This window comes from Polypterus senegalus, chromosome 1 (genome assembly GCF_016835505.1).
Source record: "Polypterus senegalus isolate Bchr_013 chromosome 1, ASM1683550v1, whole genome shotgun sequence".
Lineage (NCBI taxonomy): Eukaryota > Metazoa > Chordata > Cladistia > Polypteriformes > Polypteridae > Polypterus > Polypterus senegalus.
In genome coordinates, this window is record NC_053154.1 from 201771388 (window position 1) to 201789076 (window position 17689).

The window sequence follows — 17689 nt, forward strand, 5'->3', positions numbered from 1 at the left end:
GCTACATGTTAAACCTGTGATCACTGTATTAGTTGCACTGTATTACGAGCAATGTAGTCTTCACATAATATGTTTACTTGCTTTTTTATTCAAAACCCTGCCTAAAAATATACAGCCAATTAAATACATAGTTAACTGTTTTTGTCAGCATTAATGACCAAATAAATAGCCACCTCACTTTTGCCCTAAACTACCAACCTGCAATTGACACAAACAAAATTAAAAAAATCTGTTAATTTAACGCAACCAGATGAATTATTTACTCTGCCTTTTGTCCATCAAATAGTAAACAGCACTTTGTTCAAATCTCACTCCAACATTTCCATCCATCCATCCATTATACAACCCACTATATCCTAACACAGGGTCATGGGGGTCTGCTGGAGCCAATCCCAGTCAACACAGGGCACAAGGCAGGAACAAATCCCGGGCAGGGTGCCAACCCAACGCAGGGCACACACACACACCAATATAGGTAAATATTTAAGAAATATTTAGCAAAGCCTAGAATATGTGGCAGGCTTCACAGAGCAAGAAAAATACTCCTCACCCACAACACTACATTTAAACCTGTTCTTGAATGGATAGAAAGGCAAAACTAGAAAATCCAGTCCAAGTTTGTGATATTGTGCAAAGAACTACAAAAGGAATATGCTGCATATAGATCCTGCTGTGGCTCTAACTGCATTGTACAAAATGAAACAAAGAAAAGATGTCGACAACACCTCACTTTTGCCCTAAACTACCAACCTGCAATTGACACAAACAAAATTAAAAAAATCTGTTAATTTAACGCAACCAGATGAATTATTTACTCTGCCTTTTGTCCATCAAATAGTAAACAGCACTTTGTTCAAATCTCACTCCAACATTTCCATCCATCCATTCATTATACAACCCACTATATCCTAACACAGGGTCATGGGGGTCTGCTGGAGCCAATCCCAGTCAACACAGGGCACAAGGCAGGAACAAATCCCGGGCAGGGTGCCAACCCAACGCAGGGCACACACACACACCAAGCACACACTAGGGACAATTTAGGATCGCCAATGCACCTAACCTGCATGTCTTTGGACTGTGGGAGGAAACAGGAGCACCTGGATGAAACCCACGCAGACACGGGGAGAACATGCAAACTCCGTACAGGAAGGACCCGGGAAGCAAACCCAGGTCTCCTTACTGTAAGGAAGCAGTGCTACCACTGTGCCACCGTGCCGCCCATTCCAAAATTTAAAGGGTACAAATGCATTTGTGTTTGCTTATGTTATTTTCATTAATATTAATTTGAAGATGAACAGACATACAGCATATTATATTAGAGGCAAAATGTGTTTCTAGGTTTATCATGTCACATTAGGCTGTATGTTGAAGGATATGCTCTTTTTTCTGTTAGTTTTGTATTTGGAGTATTGCAGAGCAATCATACCATACTTCCCAATTATTTTATTTTCATAAAAGTATATTACTGTATTAATAAATAGATTTTCCTTGCTTTTCATATTCAAACCACAAAAAAAACACCCTGTAGAAGAACATTTTGCAGTTAGTAAGCAGCATTATTCATGCATATGCTTTGGGCCTCTTTCACTAGCTGTACTGTACACACTTTGCTGGCTGAGGAAAACCTTGTGTGCACCTAAATAACTGCTAAGTAGGCATGGAATGGAAGGATTTTAAATGGACTGATTTAATATTTTGAAAAAAATATTTCTTAAAAATGAATTACATACTTAAAAATATGAATATTATTAAATATAATCTCTACAGTATAGACGAGCTTGACCAGAAAAGAATACTAATATTAATTTAACATACATGTACAGTACATTCAACTTAGGGAAGTGAATTCTTTAAGTTATGTTTGTGGTAGAAAAGAGATGGACTGGCTCAGTGTTACCCATTTAAAGATTCCTTTTTACTGTTCCCTAGAAACAAATAAAGACAGTCAAAGATTGACATGTCCATTTCAATGTCAACAAAAATGCTTTAAAAGAAGGTGAAATGATTACATTATGATTTCTGAAAAATTGCCCAGTTTCTCTCTTGTATACATAAGTCATTCAAATGATCATCTAACTACTCTAGTTTGCAACCATGGTATAGTGAGAAATACCACGCCGACACACAGTGAACCAGCAGGCATTCAAATCTCAGGAAGCTGGATCAACTTCAACACCATTCTACCCATGCATAATAACATGCAAGACAAGTTAGCAGCAACAATTACAAAATTCGCAGTTGCCCGAAAAAAAAAAAAATCAAAAAAAAAAAAAATCATTACAGGAGAACTTTAAAGAACCTAAATATCCTCTGTGGATGACAAAACAAGGTGAATTTTACCAAAGCTATCTAAAATGACATGAAAGGGGGGCCAGCTCTGTAGCTGCTCAATATCAACTTGCACAAAGCACACCACAAACAACAAAGAGAAAACGCATTTACACTATGTTGAAACTGATGGTTCAAAAGCGGGGTGTAAGGTCATTTTCTTGTCTGAAAGCTGCACTCTATTCTTCATACATGCAACAGACCCTGCACAAAATCCCCCAAAGCATGAGCTTTTTCAAACAACCAGCTGCAAAACTTGAGCACGCATTTGCCTCCTAATCAAACACAAATGTAGATTTAGAAAGAGTCAGAGAGATCATGATCTACTGTAGAGTGTTCAACCTGAGTAATGTTGAATATAATATAGGTAAATATTTAAGAAATATTTAGCAAAGCCTAGAATATGTGGCAGGCTTCACAGAGCAAGAAAAATACTCCTCACCCACAACACTACATTTAAGCCTGTTCTTGAATGGATAGAAAGGCAAAACTAGAAAATCCAGTCCAAGTTTGTGATATTGTGCAAAGAACTACAAAAGGAATATGCTGCATATAGATCCTGCTGTGGCTCTAACTGCATTGTACAAAATGAAACAAAGAAAAGATGTCGACAACACCTACGGTGGAATGTCAAAATTTAGGCACCCTCGTTTAAAATGTCTCTTACTGTGAATAGTTAATTTAGCAGAAGATGAACTGATCTCCAAAAGGCATAAAGTTAAAAATGACACATTGCTTTTCAGCATTTTATGCAAGATCAGTGTATTGTTTTTGTTTTGTACAACTGTACAGTGAAAAAAGGAAGGGAACACCATGCAAAAGTTTGGTCACCCCAAGATATCTGAGGTCTCATAACTTTTACCAAGGTCTCAGACCTTAACTAACTGATTCAATCTCTGGTTTGTTCACAGTCATTGTAAGGAAACCCCAGGTGATGCAAATTGTAAAGCTGTATAAATTTTCTGACTCCTCATACCTTGTTCCAACAATCAGAAGCCATGGGTTCTTCTAAGCGGCTGCCTAGCACTCTGAAAAATAAAATGATTTTCACAAAGCAGGAGAAGGCTACAAGAAGATAGCAAAGTGTTTTCAGGTAGCTGTTTCCCCAGTTTGTAATGTTATTAAGAATTTTCAATTAATAGAAATGGTGGAGTTCAAGTTCAGGTCTGGAAGACCTAGAAAAGTTTCTGATAGAACTGCTCATTGGATTGCTAGAAAGGAAAATAAAAACCCTGTTTGTCTGCAAAAGACCTTCAGGAAGCTTTAGCAGACTCTGGAGTGGTGGTGCACTACTCTACTGTGCAGTGACATCTGAACAAATATGACCTTAATGGTAGAATCAACAGAAGAAAACCAAAACATTCATCACCTGAAGTTTGCAAATAAGCACCTAAACAATCCTGATACATTTTGAAACAAATCCTGTGGACTGATGTATAAAATTATAAAATTTTGGCCACAATGTGCAAAGGTGTCTTTGCAGAAAATAAGAGTACCAAATCCAAGGAAAAGAGCACCTCTCCACCTGTTAAGCAAGGGGCAGTGGATTGATACAACAAGATAGTGATCCGAAACACATCTCAAAATCTACAATGGAATAACTAAAGAGGCACAAGCTGACAGTTTGCCATGACCCTCATAATCCTCTAACCTAAACATTATTGAAAATCTGTGGATAGATCTCAAAAGAGCAGTACATGCAAAACGGGCCAAGAATTTTGCAGAAATAGAAGCCTTTTGCAAGGAGTGAAAATAACCCAAGTAAGAAGTGAAAGACACTTTGCTGGCTATAAAATGTGTTTGCAAGCTGTGATACTTGCCAAAAGGGGTGTTACTAAGTACTGACCACGTTGGGTTCCCAAACATTTGCTTCAGACCCCTTTCATGTTTTTGGTATTTTGTGTGGTCCTCCCTGCGTGGAGTTTGCATGTTCTCCCCGTGTCTGCGTGGGTTTCCTCCAGATGCTCCAGTTTCCTTCCACAGTCCAAGGACATGCAGGTTAGGTGCATTGGAGATTCTAAATTGTCCCTAGTGCGTGCTTGGTATGTGTGTGTGTGTCCTGCAGTAGGCTGGTGCCCTGCCCGGGGTTTGTTTCCTGCCTTGCGCCCTATGTTGGCTGGGATTGGCTCCAGCAGACCACCGTGACCATGTAGTTAGGATATGGCGGGTTGGATAATGGATGGATGGATGGTATTTTGTACCTGTGAATGATGGAAATAAAAATGTAATCTTGCTTAAAATAATTAACTTTATGTCTTTTTGGTGATCAGTACATCTTCTGCTCACTTAACTATTCACGGTAACAGACATTTTAATGAAGGGTGCCCAAACTTTTGTATTCCATTGTATTTTGCAAGGAGAAATTATCCAAGAATCGAAGATTACCCAGAGTTAAAGGAATTATTTATTCTCTCACCTGTGATTAAAGATATGATCTTGTTTGCATGTAGATTTAGAGCACATGCGCGTAACAGAAATTATGGGTTTAGATGAAAAGGTGTGAGTGACAAAATTCTAGGCAAGCGTGCCAGATAAGGGAAAGGAATCAATATACAAAAAGGGGGCGACTCTTCCCAATAGTGAAAAGAGCCAACTTGCCAAGCCAGTGTTTAAGGTGAACTATAAAGACAGTTTGGGAAAGCAGCAGACTTCTAAAAAGAAAAACCGCTTGCTGTCATTGAAGAGATAACCCAAATAATTAGTTAGTCCATTAAACAGGTCTAGCAAACAAATGACCAGCCCTACTTTAAAGACACTGATATGATGCCCCAGAGGCATGACTATAGGCTGGCTTTTATGCTCCTGCTCTCCAGACTGGATGGGATGACGCCGGTGAGAGAGTCGAACTAAGGCATAAGTCACAAAGCATGCATGCCTCTGAACACTCCCATCTGCAAAGGATGAGCAGCCTTTCACCAAGCAAATTCAAATGCACAAAAAGGGCATAATGACCAGCTTCCAAAATAAATCATGTTATTTAGCAAAATGCTTTGTGAGACATTGCCTGTCGTCTCTATTGTTACTCACAATATTCAAAACAGTGCTAGGAAAAATAATCAATAATAAGGGGAGGGCAAACCATCCTTCTCTAACAAACTTTGGTATATGCTCGACCCCTCACCCTCTGGAAATGGAAAAGGACAACACAGAAAATAAACCTGAATAATAATATATTATAATTAATAACAATTATTCTAAGAATGTTTGAGATTAATGGAAACAAAAATGTTTCTTTGCCCAAATGCATCCAACAGACATAAACTGCCAGCTTTGATAAAACCTTAAAATCGTATATAGGTCACACTGACGCTCAAAAGTGATTAAAGGTTGAGGATCCAAAACACTTTTTAGTTAACTCAAGACCTAAAACACCAAGGCATCTGATGCCAGCACATATTGTTAGGGGAAAATAAATATGGAAGGTGTTACAATAAAGACAGTCTTTAGGAGAGCCAGGTCCTTGCAGACTCTGAGGCCAGTCCAAAGCTGGACATCAAGGTAACTGCATTGACTAGAAAACTAAGGAACTGTAGACAGATAGTGAAGCAAGGTAACAAGGCTAAGAAGTCAGACCTTGACAGTGATGTAGTTTCTGTGTAGAAAGAAAAATCCTGTAATGGCTAAAATTTAACAATTCATTTCAAGTTAGAGTATGCATGCTTCAGCTGCTTAAACTGTAAATGACTCTTCTGAATAAACAACCCTGGATGTAAGTGCTGTTCCAGACAAAATGCACCATCTTTCCCTGGTCTTAAATTCATAAGGACTGAATAGGCCAGTAGTGAATCCTTCCACAGGGAACAAATCTCGTTAACAGTAATCTGTAATTTCACCTTTGAACTGAATGTCCAGCTGCTCAAAAGACAGCTGGAACCACAAGAGCAATTTGAATAAACCAAGATGTGAGCAGGTGACGTATACCTGTGACAATAATTTTGATTAAACTCAACCTTCACTACAAAGAGTTGGGATGGGAACACATTAGTGGTAAGAACCTGTTATATATTCTCTTCCGTTCACAATTCTCAGGTCAGACAGTGCAGACAAACTAAAGGCTCCATGGTGCATAAGAATGTGTACTATACAAAATAAGGTACCAAGCTGAGAAGTGGAAAAGAAGTCATGCAAGTTTAGCCAAAAAAAGTGTTTACTAAATAGCTAGTTAACTTGCATCACACTAAAAGATTCTGGAAACATATGACAGACATAATTTAGCTATTGCCATTGTGCTGCCAAATAGCACAATTCTGATCCAAGGTCCAAAAGAGTAACTAGTGTACATTGATAGTTTAGTGTTACACCATGAAGCACTAGATGCTTCGGAAGCCTTAGGCCTTCTTTCGGTAACCTCACATAAAGCAAGGAACACTGAAAGTGCAAACACCCTGAAATAGCCCTAAATTACAGGACACTCCAAGTCAACTTTTTGATGGCTAAGAAATAAAAGTAGGAGTTCTATTAAATGGGTAATAGGAAAGACATGGTATGCTAGTTTTTTTCAGGGATGGATCCTTCCTAGTTTCACCTTATAGGCAGCCCTTAGGGACATTTGAGGTCAGATTTTGCACAAAAATCAAATTTGAAGTTGATTCTGCACAAAAAGAGACTTGAAATGTGTGAATGCAGCTTCCCGTCCAAATGTTGTAAAGAGAAAAAAAAACAAAAAACGATGGGAGAATATACGTATATTTACAGCTACTTTGACCCATCCGTCACAACATTTTGGAGAAAGTGGAAATGATGACACCTTTGATAAAGTAAGAAAATACAGCCAAACCAGCTCATTGACGTTACACGAGTGTAACACTTCAAATCTCATTTTTAGCCAAAAAGCCAGACTTGCAAAAAATCTACAGCTTTTTAAAATAAAACATGCTAAGAAAAATAAGCATTTTTTTTAAAATGATGATTTATGGCAGTTGAGCAGTAAACATAAGGCTGTGTGAATGCTGTTGATTTAGAAAATATGATATATTTAGTTAAATTATCCATAACTAAGGCAGCAAAGTAGTACAAGTAGATCATCACTGCCAATTTACATATTTTGCATACTTGGTTCAAATCAATCATTTGATTGCCCGGGAGGAATTCACATGCTATTTATGTTTTAGAGTTTTTTTTTTTTAACCAAGTATTCCAGTTCTCCTCCCACATTCTCAAAAGCTTATTGGTTTGGTTAAATGGTCCCAGTGTAAATGGACCCAGCGATGGACTGTTGTATGTAATGTAAAGGTGAATTGTGATATCACAGATAAAGGCATCCTAAAAAAGCCTTCATTTCTCTGCTGGAATATCCTTCTTTTAGAGTTCCAGAGGTGGCACCTGATGATACAACTGATTTTTTGAAGACTATCCTTGAGAATTGTCCATCCTTTAGTTCATGTCACCGATTTTAATTTTAAGTTTCAGTTTAAAGTTAAGTCAGCACACCAAAGACATTTTGAAAGAATTGTCTCTGAAGATCTTTAAGTTTAGTCACAACACAGCTGTCATTTCATCAAATAACAAGGAACAAAAGTGAATACAAAAATTCACTAAATAATCCAAATTAATTTCCTGAAAGTTTGTATTAACTTAAGTGCTAGAATTTGCCTGTTTTTAGCCTTTAAGAAAGTTAAGCTTTATCCTTTCATTACTCAAAGCTGTTCTGCAAAGAGCGGATCTCCAGAGTGAGAATAAAATTTACAAGCTTGTCTGGAGACAGAAGAGGCGAAGATCCAGAATGAGGATTTAAGTAAGATTCAGACCTGGCCTGACTGCAAATAATAACAAATCTTCAACCACACTAGAGTTTTTGTATTGTTTACAAAAGCATCTCTGTCCATATTGATGCACCGGAAAATGCATATGACAAAGACCCTTGTCTACACTATGCATGCATGCATTCGGTGGACAACCCTTGAAGGGAATGTGCAGTGAAAAAATCTAAGCCCTGTGAAAGTAGAATCCCTTGTGTCATATGCACTTTTAAGGCTATCAACACATGCAGGACTCTGATAGCATGTTCAATGCATATTGAAAAAGAGTGAAATTATTAAAGGAGCTGCAGCGAATTGCCTTCATGTCACATCAATGTAACAGTCCTCAGAACTAACGACAGTTGTGCTGTTATTAAGTAAAAACATTGCAAATGTTAAAGCAACACTTACAAAATGCGATCAGCTCTATGTTCATTCCTGAAAGGACTGATTATAAGCAGTACAAAGCAACTGAGAACATCTTGTACCAACTAATATTTGCAAAATTCAACAGAAAAAATGAATAAATACGTCTGTACTCATGTATGTTTATTTTTTTGCTTTGCTGCATTGTGCTTTCATATCTCTCTCTGTCCTGTAATAACGTGAGCTTTCCTGCATTCTCCACTCATCCACTTCGTTAAGCACCTTGTTATTAAGTTTAAGCAATAAGGATTCATAATAGGCTGTCAACTGGGTTATGTACAATGTTATATTTCATGGGGCTCTGAATTTTACCCAAACCTAGTGCGATTAGAGTATAATTTTCGCAAAACTAAATTTTTGTCCTTCGACATTAAAATGTTGACACTTCATTTATGAAAGTATTTGGCTTTGGAGAACTTTTTTTGGTTTTTTTGTTTGTTTTTGGGAGTTAAAAATGAACTAGTGTGGACAAAAGTTGAAAACAGAGACATTTTCTGGTATTTTTAAAAAGAAATGTGGTTTGTGGACAGGGCCTTTATCTTTAGTATTTTTTGACAGGTGAAAAATCTCTGAACTACTTCCACTGCCTTCCACCAAAGTTATATTAAATCACTAGATGCCCAATTTACATGCTTCGTATTTGTGGTTATTTACTTTTTAGCGACAGTATGTTTAACACAAACCACATGTTATAAAAACGCTGTTCCCATTTCACTGCAGTTAAATGTAAAAACTGGTAACATCCAATTCTGAAATGGTTGCATTTCTAACTTCCTTTAATAATAGTAACAGATTCAAAGTTGACCAAAACAAAGTATTTTTAAATATTAATGCAAAATTAATGTTCTATATGTTGAATACCCATAATTGTAATTAGAAATTCAATTCACTTGCTAAATAATAAATACAAACTAAAAGAAAATAAAATGGCCAATAATACAGTTAACCCCATAACTGGCACACAAACATTGAACAATTCACACAAAAGATAACTATGAAGGCTAATGTTTTTTTCAGTCGAGAGCGAAGGCGGTGTGAAAAGGAGGGATGAAGGCTTATGGACGTCTCATATTTGGTGCGAATTATGTTTGTGTAGTCTTCTTACCACTGACAAAGTATGAGTATTTTTAAGGCGCAAGTAGGCAAAAGTTTGTTTTGCATTATGAAAAGTCACTGCAGCTAGTATCTCTGTCCCCCTGCTTCTTGTCTAGTCATTCAGTATGCAACGGAACACAGAACATTTTTTTCTTTTTTCTGTCTTGTTCCCTGTGTTGGCTGGGATTGGCTCCAGCAGACCCCCATGACCCTGTAGTTAGGATATAGCGGGTTGGATAATGGATGGATGGATGGATGGATGTTTAGTACAGACCCATTCTCTTCATATACAGTAATGACTTTTTTCTTTAGATGTTCTACTGCTTGAACTGTCATCCTGGACAAAACCAAACAATTTGCAAACAGCAGAGATAACCCTACCTGTTCTAAACTCTTCCTTTTCTGATCCTCACTCAATTTTTTTCATCATGCTCATTACCATCAGACAACATGAATCGAAGAAGTCACAAAAGAGTAAGGCAGATTTTATTTAACATTCAGAAAAGTCCAGGAAAATCAAGGAAAAGCACTCAACATTACTATATTTTGCATTTTTTTAATACTGAATTGAAAATTTGACATAATGTCCAAGTCTACATGCATGTAAAATTCATACTTGCATGTACTAATCAACATGAAACATATTGCCATTTAGCACCATGATTAGTAACTACTGACCAAAACTACTCCCTTCCTAACCTGAAATATCTACCTTATTTCTAATTAGCTATCTTCTTTATCTGAAAAATCTCAGAAGAAATTTTTAAATAACAGACAAAAGAAATCCAGTAATTATTTTAAATATGTAAGGACTGCGTTTCAATGAAGATCATTTTGCCTTAATGTTGTTTACTATAGTGTATGAAACTGAAATATATATACATAAGTAAAATATTATTTTACATAAAGTATTACATGTGATAACAAAGCTCTATAAGATTAAGTATGCCTTGCATTCTTTGTTATCCATGAATAAAGATATGAAACATCCAGTTCTTCCACCAATCCATTTACTGAATCACCTTACTCTGATTTTAGTTTCATGGGTAGCTGGAGTCTCTATATGCAGCACTGTGTACAAAGCAAGATCCAACCCTAGATGACACATCCTTCCAGTATAGTTAATATTATGATCTGTTAGTCAACTGCAGTACTGTGCAAGTGTAATAAAATAGTCATGAGAGCATGTTCTGCCTAAAAAGTGCTGTTCCACATGTCTTGTTTTGACACTGTAAAAAATACCTTGCACTTCTGAAAACCATCAAGCAGGGCTTATCTCTCCATCTACTTTGTGAGTGCTATTTATTGATTACAAAGATATAGAGAGCCACATTACAGGTAATTAACCCTAAATGGGATTCCAGTTTATCACATGACATGCTTACAGTTATGCTGGGTGATTTTTACAGTGAGCAATGGAGGGAAGAAAGCAGTGGACCAGAAGAAAATAAAATTGGCTTTGGAAGAATATGTAAACTTCTTAAAAGCTATGACATGGCATAGATATAAATCCTTTTCCTTGGGGTTATGTGGCAACAGACACAGGATTCACTGTAGGTTAACGAAAATAACCTCTAAAATGTAATACTATTATGCTTTTCAGCAAATATGACCACGTTTACTGTGACACTCCACTGATATCCACACACTCTAATTAAAAAACTATTTTTCCAATTTCATTATCATAAAATGATCATATGTTTTTAAAGATCATATTTTATAAACTATAGTTTATTATTATATTTCAATCCAAACTAGAAATTCTTACCTGACTGTTCTGTTCTCTCACTGGAAGATGGACGGTCTTTCCTTAGTGCTTTATCCAGTGCAGTAAAACGACTTTCTGAAGGTGAAGAAGTAGACAGTCCACGTTTCCTTGTGGGTACTGGTGTTGCTGCCTTGCCTTGTCGACAGCTGCCAATTGCAGTTGTAAATAAATTTGTGTGTTGTTGTTCGTCTTCAGTTTCAGAATTGTGAGGTGCAAACCCTCCAGCTAAACAGAGACCAACTCCATTAGCACCGTCTGCACTAGTGGTGGCACAGTCTATCCCAAGTCCAAGAGAACTGTTACTACTTTCAGCTGCAGTTGTCCCTCTCCTTAGCCATGTTTCATCACATCCTAAGATAAGACCTTTGGCACTAATGGAACTGGCACTACCACCTGCATTCCCAGTTAAATACAAGTTACCGGAAGCTGCAGAATGACAACGATGTTTGTCCTTATGCTTATATCTATCAGAAGAATTGGATCCTGAAGATTCCTTGCCATATCGGTACCGCCGTAAGGATTCAAGCATTGCAGCTCTGCCAGAGTCCTGCTGTTGCTCAGTCCTATGTTCTCTATGTTGATGCTTGTGTCTGTGTTTGTGCTTATGTTCATGAATCCAACCATATGAAATCTCAGGAGGCATGCTGGGATAAGCACTTACAGATAGTAGGGGTGTACGTCCAGGGCTCAGGAATCCATCCTGTCTCAGAAGCTTGTGTTTCTTTTTGTGGTATTTAGGTGGGTTCAGTAGAAAATGACCAGTGTGATGCATATATGAAGGGGGTGCAGGTAATGGGGTTGGAAAGGATGGAGAATGTGGTGGAGGCCCATGTGGGTGAGGATATAAAGCTGGAGGATACCCCCTGTAGTAGCCAAGCCCTAATGGAGCAGCAGTCAAAGCAGTTGGAGAATAAGGCATACCATATGGGGGGTGGTAAAACCCTGTTCCAGAAAGAGGGAACCCCAACCCATGCATAAAAGGAACCTCTGCCATTGCATCTCTAATTTTAGGTGGACGGCCTCGTTTTTTTTTCATATCTGGTTTTCGGACATAGTGTAGTGAATCACATGGATAGGCAGGATGTGGGGAGTAAAATCCACTGAAGTTGATACGAAAAATAGTCGGAAGAAGGTCTCTGGGTAAATAGTGCTGAGGAAGACCTGTGCTTCCCACCCCTGTTCCTCCTACACCAGGAGAATTGAGGTTTGCAGTCCCTCCAATTCGATGAGCAATACGAATTTCGCTTAGCCTCCTTATTAAATCTTCAAGTTCCAGAAGGAAATCTGGGTCTTGTCTTGACCTCAGCTGCAAATATTTTTTTTTACGTTTCCTTTTTTGACGTTTAAGTTTATCATAGCTTGTATACTCATGTACTCTTCTCTTGCACTTGTGTTTGTGCTTTTCTTTATGGCTCATAGGCAAAATTGGTGAATGACTGTCAGGTAAAGGACTAAGAGGTGATGGGGCTGGGGAAGGGTGATCCAGCAAAGAATGCCTTCGTCTTCTAACACCAGAATTGCCCCCACCACCATTTCCACTACTTCCTCCTCCTCCAAGTTTCTCAGCACGATCTGAAGTGCTATTGTTATCTGTGCCAATGCCACTGTCACTTGGTACAGTCTCCTCACTATGAGATTCGCTCACTGGTGAAGGTGTAGCCTCTTTGAGTTCACTTAAATGAGAAGGAGAGTTGGGCAAGAGGGATGGAGGTGAGAGTTTACGGTAGTGATGATAATGGTGGTAATGATGGTGAACCTTGCATGACTTTTTTAAGGCTAACATTTGTGCTGCAGCTATTGCTCCAGACTGTCGAGGATGATGAAGGTGTAGATTAGGCAAAGTACCAGGTTCGACAAAACTTGCATCACTACTCACAGGACTCTGACCTCCACTGGTCCCAGATGTCTGAGAACAAGCTGGGGAAGATATAACCTCAGGTGATAATCCACCAGACTGCTGGGAAAGAGAGGATGATAAGTGAGAATGAGTTGCATTTTGAGAGTTTGAGGGCTGTCCAGGTACTTCCACACTTAGAACTCCTGCTGTTACACCACTTACAAGTCCTTCAGACATGGCTACTTCAATAGCTGCCTTAGGTTTACGGCCACGCCGCTTTCCCATATAGATAGTGCCTTTTTTACTGACATTAATCTGCTGACCCAGTTTGGAGCCAAATGTAGCAGCTAAGGAGGAAACCGCCGTATTGAGACGAGATTGGTTTGTTACACTGCCCCTGCTTTCAAGCTCTGTATTGGCAGTGCCACTTTTAACAACACCTCCTACACCAGATAAAGTAGTGCCAGCACAGAGGATCTGATTTAAAAGTCTTTTCCTTTTAAGAGTTTTCATTTTATTAATTTTTCTAATTATGGTCTTCATTAACTGGCCATTGCCTTTCTTACTAAATTTCTTCTCTGTCTCGGGTGTACTGTCAACAATATCCATTAATGGTGCTTGGAAATGCTTGACACTCTTTAGCTGCTTATCATTTGCAGCAAATTCTATTAATCTTGGGTCTAAATCTTCTTTCCTGGTAAGGCCATCCGCAGGTGCCAGAGTGGGAGGCTGCCTCTCCTCTGGCAATGTTGGTGGTCCAAGTGTCCTTTTGGGTCGTCCACGTTTCTTAGGGATTGTGACAGAAACTGAATCATTTTTTCTGATGTTCTTAGGAAGCAAATCTACTTCTGGCTGAAGAACAGGAGGATCCTGTTCTTCCTTGGATTTCAGTGAAAATACTTTAGAAGGAGGGATTTTGAGAGTATGTCTTGGAATGGGCACTTCTAGACGTGGCATCTTTGATTTTGGTCTGCCTCGCTTGGGCTTATAAACTGATGAAGAATGCACTGGGGTACAAAGAGATAATCCTGGGTTTGAACTTCGGCTGACAGATCTGGATACTGTATTATCAAGCTGGATGGGCAAAGTAGGGAGGTACTGCATTTTGCGAAGCTTGGGCAATCCTGGTATTGCTGCTGGGCTCTGTGGTAAAGAATGCAATTTTGATGTAGAGTTATTTAAATGAGACTCTGTCATTCGAATTGATATACCTTCCATACAGTTACTTTCCATTCCTTTTTGAAGGCGATGGCCAACAGTCCTTGACAACACCTTAGTCCACCGAGGACGTCTTCCTTTACGTTTCTTTAAGGGCTTGGAATCCTGGATGAAGTTTAAACTTGGAGATTTTGAAGGGGAAGGAGTAGTTGATAGTAAAAGTTGCTTCTCCAGATCATCCTCTTGTACCTGAACTTTTGAATGAGACAAGGTTGAAACCATCCTAGATAATGATTCACCCATTTCAGAAGATGATGATGCTGCAGTTACATTCTCATTTGGAATTCTTTTATAAAGTGCTGACTGTGTATCGCTGTGCCATGAGCGCTCAGAATGAAGAGCTTTCAAGATATTGTCTTCTTTGTTTTTGGCTGATCCACACAAACTGGGAGTTGTGTGATTAACAGGGATGCTGGCACCACTGAAAGCTGGCTTGCCACTGAGATCAAAAGGAATTTCTTTTTCACAAAGCTCAGGTCCTAAAATTAGCGAATGAGACATAGCAACTCTATTTGGAGCAGGAGTAACTGAGGCTGGGGGTAAGGGTGACCCTTCGTCACCATTTAGGTTTTTTCTGTTTAAATTTTCAACAGAAACGGGGTATGAAGACCCCAGTTTTTGAGCAGGAGAACCCAAAGGAGGACAGTAAGATGTATGAAGTTGCTTGCTATTTTCATGCACATTCTCAACTGCAGAGGCTGTTTCTTGCTTCTGACATTCTGATTTTCCAGGAGGACTGAATTCAGAATTGCTCATAGCTGCTGGGGATTCTTTTTTTGATGAAAACTTTTCAAGAACACTATCCCTGTTGAGCTTTGTGTTGGCCCGATTTTTAATTTGTATACCTACAGTTTCTCTGTCTGCACTATTTTCCACTGCACCTGTCAGTGGCTCTAATTTTGGTAGGCTGGCATCTTTTGTACTCCCTGATACGGCAATAGGTGAAGACTGAAATATGTTAATTTGTGATTTGCGGGACTTTACCTTGGAAGACTTAGATGGTGGGCATGTGGCAATTAACTGTGCTAGCTTTTCTGTTACTGTAGAAGTACCATTCATAAGAGAATTTCGGTCCTTCTGGGATTCCTCTGTGGACAATCCAAGGCACGGACTAATAGCTTTTGGAATACAAGCATTTGCTACAGCCTCTGAAGGAGGAGTACACTGTTTTGTAGACAGCATGGTGTCATTTGATCCTGGAGGTCCACTATCCACTTGTCCACAAAGATTCTTGGAATCCTCAGCTACAAAGCTATTACTTGTTTCAGTTTTTCTTGCCAGCTGTGGATGACACTGAAAAATAACATAAATGAACAATTAAGATATCAGAAATAATAATGTGTTACATAAGCTATCTTATGAAACAGTAACACCAAAGTTAAAAGTATATTGCATTGACGCCTTAATTCAGTTTGATTAAACCACCTATTTTTAAATAAAGGAAATCGTTGGGTCTATTTTCAAATGTTTTGAAATTGACTTAAGAAGTAGTAAGTATGGATTTCACATTTTAATTAGGAGTGTCTCCAACCCTTTTTTAATAAATGAGAAATTTTAAAATGGTAAATGTAACTTGACATAAATATCTGAAAGCTGCTCACTTTAACTTTCAATTACATGCATTTAAAATGGATGTTTTCGAGAGTTTATTTCAATTCAAGCAAGACTGAGTTAATATTTTTATTAACTATATGTGTGTTTGCTCAGATATTGATTATAAAAATGTGACCCACCATTCAGTCATCTATCTACTCATTTGGTGAACTCATTTTATTCCATTACAACTTCACGCGGAGATGGGACATTGGGAACAATATAAAAAAGAAGCTTGTGTGTGCTAGTGGACTGCATATATACCCTCCTACATACCCAAAAATTACAATGAATTATTGTTTACATTCATTCACTTGTTTAGCCAGGTGTAATGTGGAGAAAATATAATCAATAATTAGAACATCACAGTAATTTATTGATTAAATTCAATGCATTTTTCTATATTTTCAAACATATTTTTTGTGCATATTTCAGTATCTTAGGTTGTACATGGAATAAGAAGCACTACAGGTATATCTATTCAAAATGCTCAAGGAGTGCTGCATTTGTTAAGGATATTACACTGTTTGAAATTTGGTCAAGACTGTGGTCAAGTGACAGTCTTTTTGCAATTATTGAATTTATGTTAACTTAAAATCAATACAAGTCTAAACAATATTCAAGTTTGTGAATGTATTGTGTATTTTTCAGGTTAGCATCCATACTACAAAAACTACAATGAATGAAACACAATGAAAATGAGTTTATGCAAAGATTCTATATTATATAAAAATTAAAAAAACGTACACATTTAAAGTGCTTTTTTTGTCATACATTTCAAGCATTGTACACATTTCAATGAACACCCAATAAGCATATTTCACATGTTCCATTTTCCTATGACAAATGAATATTTAACTAGTACAATAATTCAAACAAAAAGAAAATTTTAGCATTTTCATGTTATTTAAATTTGTGAACAGCAAACAACTTTAAAATACTTAACTTTATATTCATAACTATGAAAGTATATGACAGTGCAGCAACATTTACCCATATCGTAGTAGACATGGAACACTCATGAAATGCACGTGTTCCAAATAATGATATATTATTTACTCTATACAACTCCAGGCACCTCACACCCAGATGAACAGACTTCAGCTGGGAGAACTTTTTGTCTGAATTGCGCTGCGGCAGTGGTGGGGATGGAATAGCAGGCTACTTTCTACTTGTGCTGATCCGACACATTTGCAAAACAAATGGAGAGTGTGCATCGTGGTACACTGCAGAGCTATAGCGCGTCTTTATGTGAAAACAGCCGTGTCAGATGGGGTTGTATGGATTGATTCTGAACGCGACTGGGAGAATGAAAAGTGAATAAAAAAAAAAACAAAGATCATAAATTGCACCGGCTGTTACAGACCGAAATCAAATGTATGCTTTAATTCTAAAATAGTAAGACAAATATAATTTTACTTCTCAAAACGGAGTGATACAGGATCGAACTTGCGACCTTTTGATTCCCAGGCGGGAACGGATTCGATTACACCACGGAGGCAGTTACAATAAACGGCAGTCAATGTCGCATGTTAAGGCGGCTTTTTGTTTCTGCAGTTATATTTTTGAATAAAAGCGCAATTGTGTTATATTTGTACCTTTTGTAAAAAATGTTTCGTCAGGCTTCATACATTATATAGTTTATGCCTACATTTTCTCATGTACTACTAGAATATAAAAAAA

The 17689-nt window shown here is 37.9% G+C and overlaps 1 protein-coding gene across 1 annotated transcript in view; it reads right to left on the reverse strand.

The window, feature by feature from the left end:
* ash1l (ash1 (absent, small, or homeotic)-like (Drosophila)) overlaps window positions 1-17689 on the reverse strand; it is a 282409-nt gene that overhangs the window by 141197 nt on the left and 123523 nt on the right. The window contains 1 exon segment of the mRNA XM_039767304.1: window positions 11359-15706. Within this exon segment, the coding sequence (XP_039623238.1) occupies window positions 11359-15706 (4348 nt within the window).